Source organism: Canis aureus, chromosome 5, assembly GCF_053574225.1.
Source record: "Canis aureus isolate CA01 chromosome 5, VMU_Caureus_v.1.0, whole genome shotgun sequence".
In the NCBI taxonomy this organism is placed as follows: Eukaryota; Metazoa; Chordata; class Mammalia; order Carnivora; family Canidae; genus Canis; species Canis aureus.
In genome coordinates, this window is record NC_135615.1 from 55,379,722 (window position 1) to 55,392,906 (window position 13,185).

Consider the following 13,185-nt stretch of genomic DNA (forward strand, 5'->3'; position numbering starts at 1 on the left):
CGGCTTTATACAATCTCTGCCTGGAACATTTTAGCCCATTTAGGCCCTAATTTTGCCATTTACCTCTTTAGACTTGGCTGAATAACCTAGCTAAAGAACTTCAACTCAATGAAAACGCCTTTAATCAAAGAATGAATTATGGGTAACTATCCTTAAAAATTTTTTTTTTTAAGATTTTATTTTTAAGTAATCTCTATACTCAACATGGGGCTCGAACTCACAACCCCATGATCAAGAGTCACATGCTCTACCAACTAAGCCAGCCAAGTGCCCCTGGGTAATTATGTTTTTAAGTATGATGATTTATGTAATTTTAAAAATACTCCTCCCAGGAATGCAATGCTTGTTTTAAAACTTAAAAAATATTTTTCAAAATCTGCTTCTCAAGCAACATGGAAATATCCATCAGGAACCATAATGTCTACAATCTTCCATTACATAGTCCCAACAGACATTTACCGGAAGGCTATGAAAGAACAGAATCACATATAAAAAAGTACCCACTGCAACGTTATCCAGAATGCTAAAAACTACTAACTAAACAAACAGCGGCATAACGTGTAGGCAAACAATCCAACAGAAATAACATGTAAAAAACATTAAAATGTCATGTTAAGTGAGGATATAAACGTGTGCACAAAATGCTATGATGACATCTGTTTAAAATATAGATGAATATGGACTGAAAGCGTAAGATAATCTGTGAAAAAGGAATGCAATGATAGACACACAGCTTTTACTAATTTAAAACACTGAACATTTTTCTTACATACTTTTCTTTTCTTTTTTTTTCTTACATACTTTTCAAACACAGAAAGCAGAAAAAATAGGACAATGAACACCCATGTGCACAGCACAAAGATTCAACAGTCATATATGCTTCCTGCACATTCACATACATTTTGCTAAACCATTTAAAAAGATATTCAAGACATTATAACACTTCACTTATAAATACTTGAGTATATAAATTACTTTTATAAATTACTTTTATATTACTTATAAAATACTTTTATAAATTACAACACCCTCATCATAGCTTGTAAAATTAGCAATAATTATCTTATTTAATGAAACAAATGTGGCTCTATCCCCAATCATTTCCAGTGAAAGGAAAAGTAGATCTTTTCCCTAGATTCGATTAAATTCCACTTAAACTCTTTTGATCAAAACACTTCATAGATAATTCAGTCTATTTCATACTGAATCACAAATAAAAACCAAGTCTGGCTGCCCCACCACAGTGGTGCAATCTCATCGCTAATTCTAAGGATCTCTCTACCATAAAGATGTTTTTCTTTCCAAACCACTATTTGCTAAGATGATACTTTGACATCATGAGAGAATGTAGATCAACTTTTTATCAAATTGTTTTGACATCAAAATGTATTTAATACTACTAAATATAGAAAACCCTAAAGACTACATCACAAAACTACCAGGATTTATAAATGAATTCAGTAGTCACAGAATACAAAATCAATGACAGAAATCTGTTGCATTTCTATATGGTAATAATAAGCTAGCAGAAATACAAAATAAGAAACAATCCCATTTACGACTGCACCAAAATCAATAAAACCCTTAAGAATAAAATTAACCAAGGGGATTAAATAGATCTGTACACCATAAACTATAAAAAACCGATGAAAGAAATTGAAGATCACGCAAATGATCCATGCTCATGGACTGGGGGAATATATATATATATATTTTTTTTGGACTGGGGGAATATTAAATGTCTACACTACCCAAAGCAATCTATAAACATAATTATCAAAATATATAGCATCATCCACAGAACTATAACAAATAATCCTAAAATTTGTATGGAAACACAATAGACCTTGAATAGTTAAAGCAATCTTGAAAAAGACAAATCAAACTGGAGGCATCACAATCTCAGATTTCAAAATAGACTACAAAGCTGTACTGATCTAAACAGTACTGTACTGGCACACAAACAAAACACCAATGTCAATGGAACAGAACTGAGAAACCAGAAATAAGCCCACACTTACATGGAAATTATTATTTGACAGAGGAGGCAATAATATACAATGGAGAAAAGTCAATCTCTTGAACAAATGGTATTGGGAAAATGGTATTGGGAAAATTGGACAGCTATATACAGAAGAATGAAACTGAAGAATTATACTATACACAAAAATAAACTCAACACGAATTAAACACCTAAATGTGAGACCTGAACCATAAAATTCCTAGAAGAAAACAAAGGCAGAAATCACTCTGACATTAGGTTATAGAAACATTTTTCTAGATATGTCTCCTTTGGTAAGGCAAAGAAAAACAAAAATAAACTACTCAGATTACAGCAAAATAAAAAGGTTTTGCACAGTGAAAGAAACCCAACAAAACAAAAAGGAAACCTACTGAATGGGAGAAGATATTTGCAAATGATATATTTGATTAAGGGTTAATATCCAAAATATATAAAGAATGTGTACAACTCAACACACACACAAATCAAACAATCCAGTTGAAAAATGATAAGATGACAGGAAGACATAAAGATAGTCAACAGACAAATGAAAAGATGCTCAACATCACTAATCATCAGGGAAATGCATTTCAAAACCAGAATGAGATGCACCTCATAGCAGTTAGAATGGCTAAAATAAAAAACACAAGAAATAACAAATACTGGTATGGATGTGGAGAAAAAGGAACCCCCATGCACTGTTGTTGGCACTGCAAACTGATACAGCCACTATGGAAAACGGTATGGACATTCCTCAAAAAATTAAAAATGGAATTATCACATGATTCAGTAAGTCCACCGGTAGGTGGTAACCCAAAGAAAATGAAAACACTGATTCAAAAAGATATATGCATCCCTATGTATATTACAGCATTACCTACAGCAGTCAAGATATGGAAGCACCTCAACTGTTCATTGATAGGCAAAGGCATAAAGATGATGTGGTGCATACATACACACACACAATGGAATATTACTTGGACATAAAAGATTTCACCATTTGAGACAATAATGATGGATGTAGAGAGTGTAATGAGAATAAGTGAAATAAGTCAGTTGGAGAAAGATAAATACCATATGATTTCACTCATATGTGGAATTCAAGAAACAAAACCAATGATCAAAGAAAAAAGGAAACAAAAAACCCCACTTAAAAAAAAAAGATTTATTTAGTTTAGAGAGAATAAGAGAGCGAACACATGAGCAAGAGGGGAAGAGGGACAAAGAGAAACTCAAGCAGACTGTGCACTGAACAGAGCTAGACATGGGGCTCGATCTCACAATCCTGACCCTGAGATGATGACCTGAGTCTAAACCATGAGTCAGACGCTTAACGGACTGTGTCACCCAGGTGCCCTAAAACAGACTCTTAAATATAGAAAGCAAACTTGTGGTTGACAGGGGGGTGGTTGATAAGGCCATGGGTGAAATGACTGAACCTGTGATGAGCACTGAACAGTGTGTACAATTGTTGAATCACTGTTTTACACCTGACACTAATATAACACTGTATGTTAAATGTACTTTAATTAAAAATGTATTTAAGTTTTCTTATTAACTTCTCCATTTTTTAACACTTCAATTTTTAAACATGTTTTCCACAAACTGTGAAACTTATATGAAAGATTCACTTTTATAATGATGGTAGACTTACTCCTTAATTGAAATGTGAGCACCTTCCTTCTTTTTGGTTTTGTTTGAAACCCTGTAAAGGCAACATAAAGGAATTTAAAACAATAGTATACACATATTATACAGATGTAAATAAACACTTTGTTCATATGACATTTTACTAACTCTATTTAACAAAGTATTATCAGAAAATAAGTTAACAGCCTTCAAATGTACTTCAAAAGTGATTCCAGAGCTAACAATTGGCCTGTAATTAAGAAATTTTCTTTCACATAGTCCCATGAAGTTCCTGAGTCAACTTACTAATTCTGTCAAGTAAAATACACACTGCATCATACTTGTTTACTAAAATAAAGCCATTGGAGAATACTACATACGAAACAACAGTTTAGAAATGAAAAAAAAGCAGGACATCTGTGTGGCTCAGTGTTTGAGTGTCTGCCTTCGGCTCAGGGCATGATCCCGGGATCCTGGGATGGAGTCCCTCATCGGGCTCTCCGCAGGGAGCCTGCTTCTCCCTCTGTGTCTCTCATGAAGAAATAAATAAAATCTTAAAAAAAAAAAAAAAAAAAAAGCAAGATCAGCACTCAAATATTTGTTTTACCTGGTCAGACCTGATCCAAATGTCCTATTCCTCTCTTCTAGCTTCCAGGTCTCCTATGAGCTTCCCACTTTACTATTAATCTATACCTTAGAGGCTATAAGATATATTAAAAATAATTTGTTCTTAATAAGTATCCAAGTTATAGCCTATTTTGTTACTCTTAAGTCACTTGTATTCTGCTTGGATTTCTAGATTTCTAGAGGTTAAGAGGTGGACCCAAATCTTACCTGGCTGCTTTACTGGGAACAGGTTGCTAACGCAAAAGTTGTCTGGCACGTGATTCTGTAAAGCAATGGTTAAGTACTGCTTGCTGAAGAGTGCCTGGGTGACTCTCAGTCAGCTGAGTGTCCAACCCTTAATTTCGGCTCAGGTTATGATGATCTCAGGGTCATGAGATTGAGCCCTGTATCAAGCTGGGAAGGTAGTAAGGCCCAAGGTTCCCCCATGGGTCCTGTTCTCTGGGCTTTAATAAAACCACCTTTTTGTACCAAAACAAAACAAAACTAGCTGAAGGCAATGGTGGGTAAAAGATATTTAAGCTGTTAGAAAACATAATGAGCACTGGCTGCTTTATTTTTTAATTTTAATTTAATTTTAAAAATTTTAAAAAGATTTTATTTATTTATTCACAAGAGTGACACACACACAGAGAGGCTGAGACACAGGCAGAGGAAGAAGCAGGCTCCATGTAGGGAGCCCGACGTGGGACTCGATCCTAGGTCTCCAGGATCACACCCTGGGCTGAAGGTAGCGTTAAATCGCTGAGCCACCCAGGGATGCCTTATTTTCTTTTTAAAAAATATTTTATTTATTTATTCATGAGAGACAAAGAGAGAGGGAGACAGAGGGAGAGCCTGGCTCCCCAAGAAGCATGACCTGAGGTAAAGGCAGACGCTTAACTGACTAAGCCACCTAGGTGCCCCTTATTTTTATTTTTTAAAGATTTTATTTATTTGATGGAGAGAGAGTTTGCACGTGGGTGAGAGAGCACAAGCAGGGGGAGCTACAGGCAGAGGAAAGGGAGAAGCAGGCTCCCTGTTCAAACCTAGGGACTCGATCCTAGGACCCCAGGATGATAACCCAAGTGAAGGCAGACACATAACACATTGAGTCACCCAGGTACCCCATGGCATTTTTATTTTTAAAGATTGTATTTATTTCTTTGAGAAAGCACAAGCTGGGGGGCGGGGAGGGCACTGAGGGAGAGGGACAAGCAGATTCCATGCTGAGTATAGAGCCTGATGCAGGACCCTGGGACATGACCTGAGTGGAAGGCAGACACTTAACCAACTAAGCCAGGCACCCCAATAATACTCCTAAAGGTAAAGATCTTTTCTTAGGAACAATTAGTCATAGATTGGTCCTTATTTTGTGGCAAATATTCTGGACAAGGTTGTATTCCCAAGTGTTGCTTGAACTCATGAAAAAAAACCTATAACATCTGCAATTTAATGGTTATCATAGTTAAACATCTAGAAAAAAATCTGCTAGGTTTTAATAATAGTACAATTAAGTACTTGACATAACGATGCTTAAAAATATAATTTAACCAAGTCTAATTTTCATTCATGCCATACTTCAAGTTAAATATATTCAAAATGTTGGGAAGCCTGGGTGACTTAGTCGGTAAGTGTCCGACTGATTTTGGCTCAGGTCATGATCTCAAGATGACAGGACACTGAGCCCTGCATTGGACTCTATGCTCAGGGAGAAGTCTGCTTGATATTCTCTCTCCCCCTCTACTCTCATTTTTTAAATTTTTATTTATTTGAGAGACAGAGAGCACGCGAGCATGAGCAGAGGGAGAGGCTCTATTCCAGGACCGAGATCATGACCTAAGCTGAAGGCAGATGCTTAACCAACTGAGCCACCTAGGCGCCTCTCCCCAAACAAATAAATAAATCTCTTAAAAAAAAAATAAAAAGGTTAGTACACTCATATATTTTAACGGTTGCTAGATCTATCAAAATAGAAAATAAGACCGTAACAGTTTAAAGCTATGGGAAAATACCTATTTTGAAATGTCAATACATGTGGAAATAATCATGGAAAGCCAGTCAGCCATCTCAAAAGCTATTAAAATGTTTATAGGTTTTTTTTTTTTTTTTTTTTTTAAGATCTATTTATTCAGAGAGAGAGAGGCAGAGGCACAGGCAGAGGGAGAAACAGGCTCCATGCAGGAAGCCTGACATGGGACTCGATCTCGGGTCTCCAGGATCACGTCCTGGACTGAAGGTGCCACTGCACCACCGGAGCTGCCCAATGTTTATACTTTTTGATGAAATAACAGTACTTCTAGATATCAAAAGGAAATAATCTATAAGAAGTTTCATATATAAAAATGTTTATCTAATTATCAGAGGAAAAGCTTGCTAGTGTTCAGCATTCAGCTAACTATGAACTTTCTCTGAACCAGACATAATAGGAATCAGGCACTATCTCAGATACTAAAAGGAGAAGGAGAAGCAGGCTCCCCACTAAGTGCAGAGCAAGGACTCAATCTTACAAACGTGAATCATGACCTGAGCCCAAATAAGGGTTGGATGCTCAACCAACTGAGCCATCCAGGTGCCTCATAAGATGTCTTTATATAAAGAGAGAGGAACATAAACAATACATTTTCTAACACCACTCATACATACTTGAAGACAGAGAAATAGATTTGATAGGCTATAGAGCAAACTAATTTTAGTGGTGACCTATGGAAAAGGGTAGGAAGTGGGACTGGCTTTGGTCACCAATGGGATTTTTGTCTTATTTGTAATTTGTGAAATATAAAAAATTTATTTATTAAAAAAGATGTATACAGGGATGCCTGGGTGGCTCAGTGGTTGAGTGTCTGCCTTCGGTTCAGGGCGTGATCCTGGAGACCGGGGATTGAGTCCCACATCGGGCTCCCTGCATGGAGCCTGCTTCTTCCTCTGCCTGTGTCTCTGCCTGTGTCTCTGCCTCTCATGAATAAATAAATAAAATCTTAAAAAAAAAAAAAAGATTTATTTGAGAAAGAGAGCTATCACAAGGAAGGGGGGTAAGGGCAGAGGGAGAAACAGACTCCCCAATGAGCAGGGAGCCCAATGTGCGATGCCATCCCAGGACCCTGGGATCATGACCTGCACCGAAGGCAGACACTTAACCAACTGATCTACCCAGGTGGCGTAATTTGTGCAATTTTTAAATGACTTTATTTATTCATTCATGAGAGACACAGAGAGAAGGCACAGAGGCAGAGGGGGAAGCAGGCTCCCCACAGGTAGCCCGATGTGGAACTCAATCCCAGAACTCCGGGATCATGCCCTGAGCCGAAGGGAGACGTCCAACCACTGAACCACTCAGGCATACCTAATTTGTGCAATTTTTAGAAGGTAATGTGTTCACGTATCATTTATGATTAAGAAATACATATATTCTTTAAAGATATAAAACAAAGTAAACGGTATGAGAACAATATAAAAAAAAATAAACCATGTAATAAAGACTCCAGACAGAGGACAATAAAATATAACATGTGGCCCTGGACTCAATCCTGTTGCAGATGCAACACAGATGGATCTAGAAAACATTACGTTAAGTGAAAAAAGCCAAACACAAAGCACTATATATGGTATAATTTATTCAAAATGTCTACAACAAGCAAGTCCACAGAGAAAATAGGTCAGTCATTACCTAGGCCTGGCAAAGTTGGAAAATAGAGTACGTGTTAGTATTTTTAGGGGAGGAGGATACATTATGAAGACATTCTGTAACTGACTGTAGTCATGGCTTTGTAATTGTGAACATACTAAAAACCCAAATCACTGAGCTGTACATTTTATAAGGTGAATTGTATGCCATGTAAACTCTATTTCAATAAAGCTTAAATAGAAAAAAAAATCAGAGGATATTTTCCAAAATGGATATAATACAAATGTCCATCAATGGTTAAAATAATAAATAGATTATGGTGAATGCAACAAAACTATAACTATAAACAACGTGTATTACTCTAAGTGTTGAGCAAAATAAGCCAGTCACAAAGGAGTAAGATCTATTTATTCAGAGAGAGAGAGGCAGAGACACAGGCAGAGGGAGAAGCAGGCTCCATGCAGGGAGCCTGATGTGGGACTCGATCCCGGGACCCCGGGGTCACGCCCTGAGCCGAAGGCAGGCGCTAAACAGCTGAGCCACCCAGGGATCCCCAGCTTATTGACTTTAAATTTAAAAAACTAAAAATTTCCTGCTAAATCATAATACAACATGTCTGCCACAGATTGATGTATAAAAGGACAAGTTTGGAGCTTCGGTCCCTAAAGTTCAGTTTGGGTTTTATCACCTCAGACCCTTCTCTATGCACAGAAACTCACACTCTTTGTCTTTCTTTCTCTATCTCCTACAATGTATTTTTATTTCAAATTGAAAGAGAAAGACTAATGAGATTGGAAAATAATTTAGAAAGAGTATCATTAAATTAGAAAATGTATAATCACAAAATAACAAAATGAAAAAATTTTAAATGCGCTACAATTACACTTAGCAGGTATAATACAAGAATAATGTAAGCCTTAAATAACTGTATAGTTTTAAACTCAGGGGTAGTTTTCAACGCTTAGGATTTGTCAAACTTAACAAACCATTTTTAGTCACAAACAAAACAAAGTCAAAACAAACAAGCAAACAAAACAAAGTCACATAATCACAATGTGACTGTCAGAAAAGATGCTCAGTGATCACTTACCATATAGTAACCAGTATGATAGCCACTCATGTACCAAGAGATTAACATACTTCCCAAAGCATCAGCATCATCAAGAGAATCTGGACATATCGGAGGTGGTGGAGGAATTATCTGGAAACGGAGAAAGTCAATATTCTAAAGTCAATAAACAACTGAAGTCTGGACATCCATTTTACATAGAGAATGCTGGATTAGTGGTATCTTTTCCTACATTTCATGCCATTTCCTACTTAAAACTTAAAAAAAACATCTGACATTTTGAAAAAGCTAACCAGTAACAACACAAAAGACCCAACAAAATTTAAATGAGTTAGAATCGGGACACCTGGGTGGCTCAGTGGTTGCGCATCTGCCTTTGGCTCAGGTTGTGATCCCCAGGTCCTGTGACTGAGTTCCATATCAGGCTCCCCATGGGGAACCTGCTTTTGCCTCTGCCTCTGCCTCTCTCATGAATAATAAAAATCTTTTTTTTTTTTTTTTCCAAAGAAAGAATAAGAGGGCAGCCAGGTTGGCTCAGCAGTTTAGCGCCACCTTCAGTCCAGGGTCTAATCCTGGAGACCCAGGATGGAGTCCCGCGTCAGGCTCCCTGCATGGAGCCTGCTTCTCCCTCTGCCTGTGTCTCTGCCTTACACACACACTCTCTCTCTCTGTGTGTGTCTTTCATCAATAAATAAATAAAATCTTAAAAAAAAAAATCAAAAGACAACAGATCACATAAAATGTTTAGATACTTTCATTTTTCAATTATTATCGTTCCATTACGAAGCTATGGGTAAAAGACCAAGAATATTATACTTTTGTCCCCCCCAAGATTTTATTTCTCTCTCTCTCTCCAAATAAATAAAGAGCATATACATGCATGCGAGTGGGCATAGGGGCAGATGGAGAAGGAGAGAATCTCAAGGAGACTCTGTACTGAGCATGGAGCCCATGAAGGGGCTCAATCCCACAACCCTGAGATTGCGACTTGAACCAAAATCAAGAATCGGATGCCCAGCAGACTGAGCCTTCCATGTGTCACAAATATACTTTTATGGTTTTACTCGAAAAATACCCATACAACATTTTTTTTTCCCCATACAACATTTTAAGTAAAGGTCCTGTGTTGCTCCCACTGGAACACAAAGCATCTTATATCTAGTCTATCACTGATAACCAGAAGTCTACCATTAGATAGCCAAATAGTCTATGTGAAGTTAACATCCAAGCATATCTGGAAAGAGCAAACTATTAATCCTTTTTTTAAAAAAGATTTTATTTACTCATGAGCAACACACAGAGAGAGGCAGAGACAGGCAGAGGGAGAAGCAGGCTCCACAGTGGGAGCCTGACATGGGACTTGATCCCAGGATCACGATCTGAGCCAAAGGCAGATATTTAGCCACTGAGCCACTCAGCTGCCCGCTATTAATCCTTATTTATGGTGTAATTAAATCCTTTCAAATAGGAGTTACCTTCGTACAGAATGGGAAACAATTTCTGAGAGGAAGGAAGCAGGCAATATGGGCCTCAGAGTTGGGGCCAATAAGAGGACTGAGTCTGGGTAGCAGACGGGCATTAAAAACAAAAACCTGATGTTTAGTTCAAATTTTTACCAATTAGAATGTGACCATAGGGATAGTCTAAAATGACATTTCCCAACAACCTATGTGCTGCTAAATCCCCAAGAATGTATGAAAGCAAAATTTAATCTGAATCCTTTTGCACTTACTGGTGGTCCAGAAGGAAATGGAGGCAGCCAGCATGATAGGAAGTGTGGTGGTGGTGGAGGGGGTGGTGGGCCACTGAATTTTACACCAGGCTGTAAAGACAATTTCAAAGGAAGATTAATTTACCAATTTACACATGAAAGGGGGAAAAAGATTCAATACCACAGAGTCAAATAATCACCCAGAATAATATACATATCAAAAAAGATGAAATAGTTTCATATATCAAATAGTAAAGACTTACAAATCTAGATTTTCCTCATTTCCTTTCTATACTAAACATTCAGAAAGTAGTTCAAAATAAGAAAGATTCCTAATTACCTCATAAATCAGAGACAGCGGTATTTATTTACTTATTCATTTATTTTAAAGATTTATTTATTTATTCATGAGAGAGACAGACTGAGAGAGAGAGAGGCAGAGACACAAGCAGAGAGAGAAGCAGGCTCCGTGTAGGAGGCCTGATGCAGGACCTGATCCCAGATCCCAAGATCACGACCTGAGCCAAAGGCAGCAGCCCAACCGCTGAGCCACCCAGGTGTACCCCCCAACCCCCGCCTTTTTTAAAAATAAGAGACAGTGGTATTTAGCAAGATATTTCAATCATAAAAGACTATAGCGGGATCCCTGGGTGGCGCAGCGGTTTGGCGCCTGCCTTTGGCCCAGGGCGCAATCCTGGAGATCCAGGATCGAATCCCATGTCGGGCTCCCGGTACATGGAGCCTGCTTCTCCCTCTGCCTGTGTCTCTGCCTCTCTCTCTCTCTCTGTGACTATCATGAATAAATAAAAACGTAAAAAAAAATAAATAAATAAATAAAAAAAAATAAAAAAAAAAAAGACTATAGCCCCTCACAATTTTGCTAATTAAGTTGTATAATCCTTTTTTTTTTTTTTTAAGATTTATTTATTTGACACACAGAGAGAACACAAGCAGTGGGAGCTGCAGGCAGAAAGAGAGGGAGACATAGGCTCCCTGCTGAGCAGGGAGCCTGATGTGGGGCTCGATCCCAGAACCCTGGAACTATGACCTGAGCCAAAGGCAGATACTTAACCAACTGAGCCAACCAGGCCCTAAACTGTATAATCTTTTTATGGATATCCTTTGAGTTACATATACTACTGTAAATCATATATTGTACAAAAATTAGTAAATCCCTCATTTAATAAGAAAGATCAGCCCTCTGAAACCAATGAAGTATGATATATAAACCAAGAAATTTAATCATTCTCGAAATTGTAATATAGTATAAATCTAATAAGAAATCTCTCACACACACACAAAAAAAATCTCTCACAGAAAATCTTCAGAAAAAGCTTTAATAAGTTGTGATTTTTAATTTTATTTATTACTATTACTGTCTGAATACTATCACTGCCAGGAAGAAATCAATGCTTTATACAAAACAACTGTATAAACACACCTACTTGGGTTCTATGATATAACTTAAAAATCTTTTGTTACTTAAAACCAAAAGAACCATAAAGGAAAACAATATTTACACTTTCCTCTATAAAACAATCTGAGAGCACCTAAGGATTTAATCTATATATTAGATGTAAATATTGTGTTTTCTTCCAATTTTAATACACTTACTGAAGTGATGTGGAGAACTAGAGTATAACACCTAGACGGTAAAACACCATAATAGTTTCTAACTTAAGTTCACAAATTTATTAGTCTAATACTCAATCCTCCGTAAAAAAATAGTTGGGAGGGACACCTGGGTGGCTCAGCTGTTGAGCATCTGCCTTTGGCTCAGGCCATGATCCTGGGGTTTGGGGATGGAGTCCTGCATCAGGCTCCCCACAGGGAGCCTGCTTCATCCTCTGCCTGTATCTCTGCCACTCTCTGTGTCTCTCATAGAGTAAGAATAAATAAATAAAATCTTAAAAAAAAAAAAGTCAGGAAGGTCTTTCAGTATAAACTACTCTGAATTACTATCTCATTTCCTTTGTAAAGAATTAAGTGTGTGGATGCCTGGGTGGCTCAGTGGTTGAGCATCCGCCTTTGGCTCAGGGCGTGACCCCAGAGTCCCAGGATCGAGTCGCACACTGGGCTCCCTGCATGGAGCCTGCTTCTCCCTCTGCCGGTGTCTCTGCCTTTCTGTGTGTTTCATGAATAAATAAATAAAATCTTAAAAAAAATTTTTTTTTCAAGTGTAGATTTAGAATACCTACAAAAAACTACAAAAGTTTCGTAGAAAAGCTAAAACTCATTTAATATAGTATTGTTTTTTTTTTTTTTTTAAGTTCTAGAATTATTAACTATTTTCTGGGAAACCTTTTCTGGGTAGAAATTACCTTTCCTGGTCCCAGTCCCGATCCTGACATTGGGGGTGGTGGAGGGAGAAAAGAGTTCCATGGAGCAGCTTTTGACTTGATGTTATTTGGTTTATTTCCAGGAGACCTGGAGGAGTTCTCACTTTCATCTGTTGAAATTTGACTTTCATTTTCATTCTTTAAAAAGAAAAAAATAGACGTATTCTTGTTATAAAGGTATCATTAAAAAAAATTAATGCTCAGTAG

At 37.3% G+C, this 13,185-nt stretch overlaps 1 protein-coding gene across 5 annotated transcripts in view; it reads right to left on the reverse strand.

The window, feature by feature from the left end:
• Positions 1–13,185, reverse strand: part of LOC144314226 (survival motor neuron protein) — a 38,398-nt gene that overhangs the window by 9,011 nt on the left and 16,202 nt on the right. For all 5 annotated transcript variants that reach the window (XR_013380052.1, XR_013380051.1, XM_077898108.1 and 2 more), the window contains exons 5-8: positions 12,961–13,116; positions 10,661–10,750; positions 8,950–9,060; positions 3,657–3,707 (exon numbers count right to left, since the gene is read on the reverse strand). Coding sequence is in view for 3 of the 5 variants with exons in the window: in XM_077898108.1 (XP_077754234.1) it covers positions 3,660–3,707; positions 8,950–9,060; positions 10,661–10,750; positions 12,961–13,116 (405 nt within the window). In the remaining 2 variants the exon portion in view is untranslated. The remainder of the gene's footprint in view (positions 1–3,656; positions 3,708–8,949; positions 9,061–10,660; positions 10,751–12,960; positions 13,117–13,185) is intronic.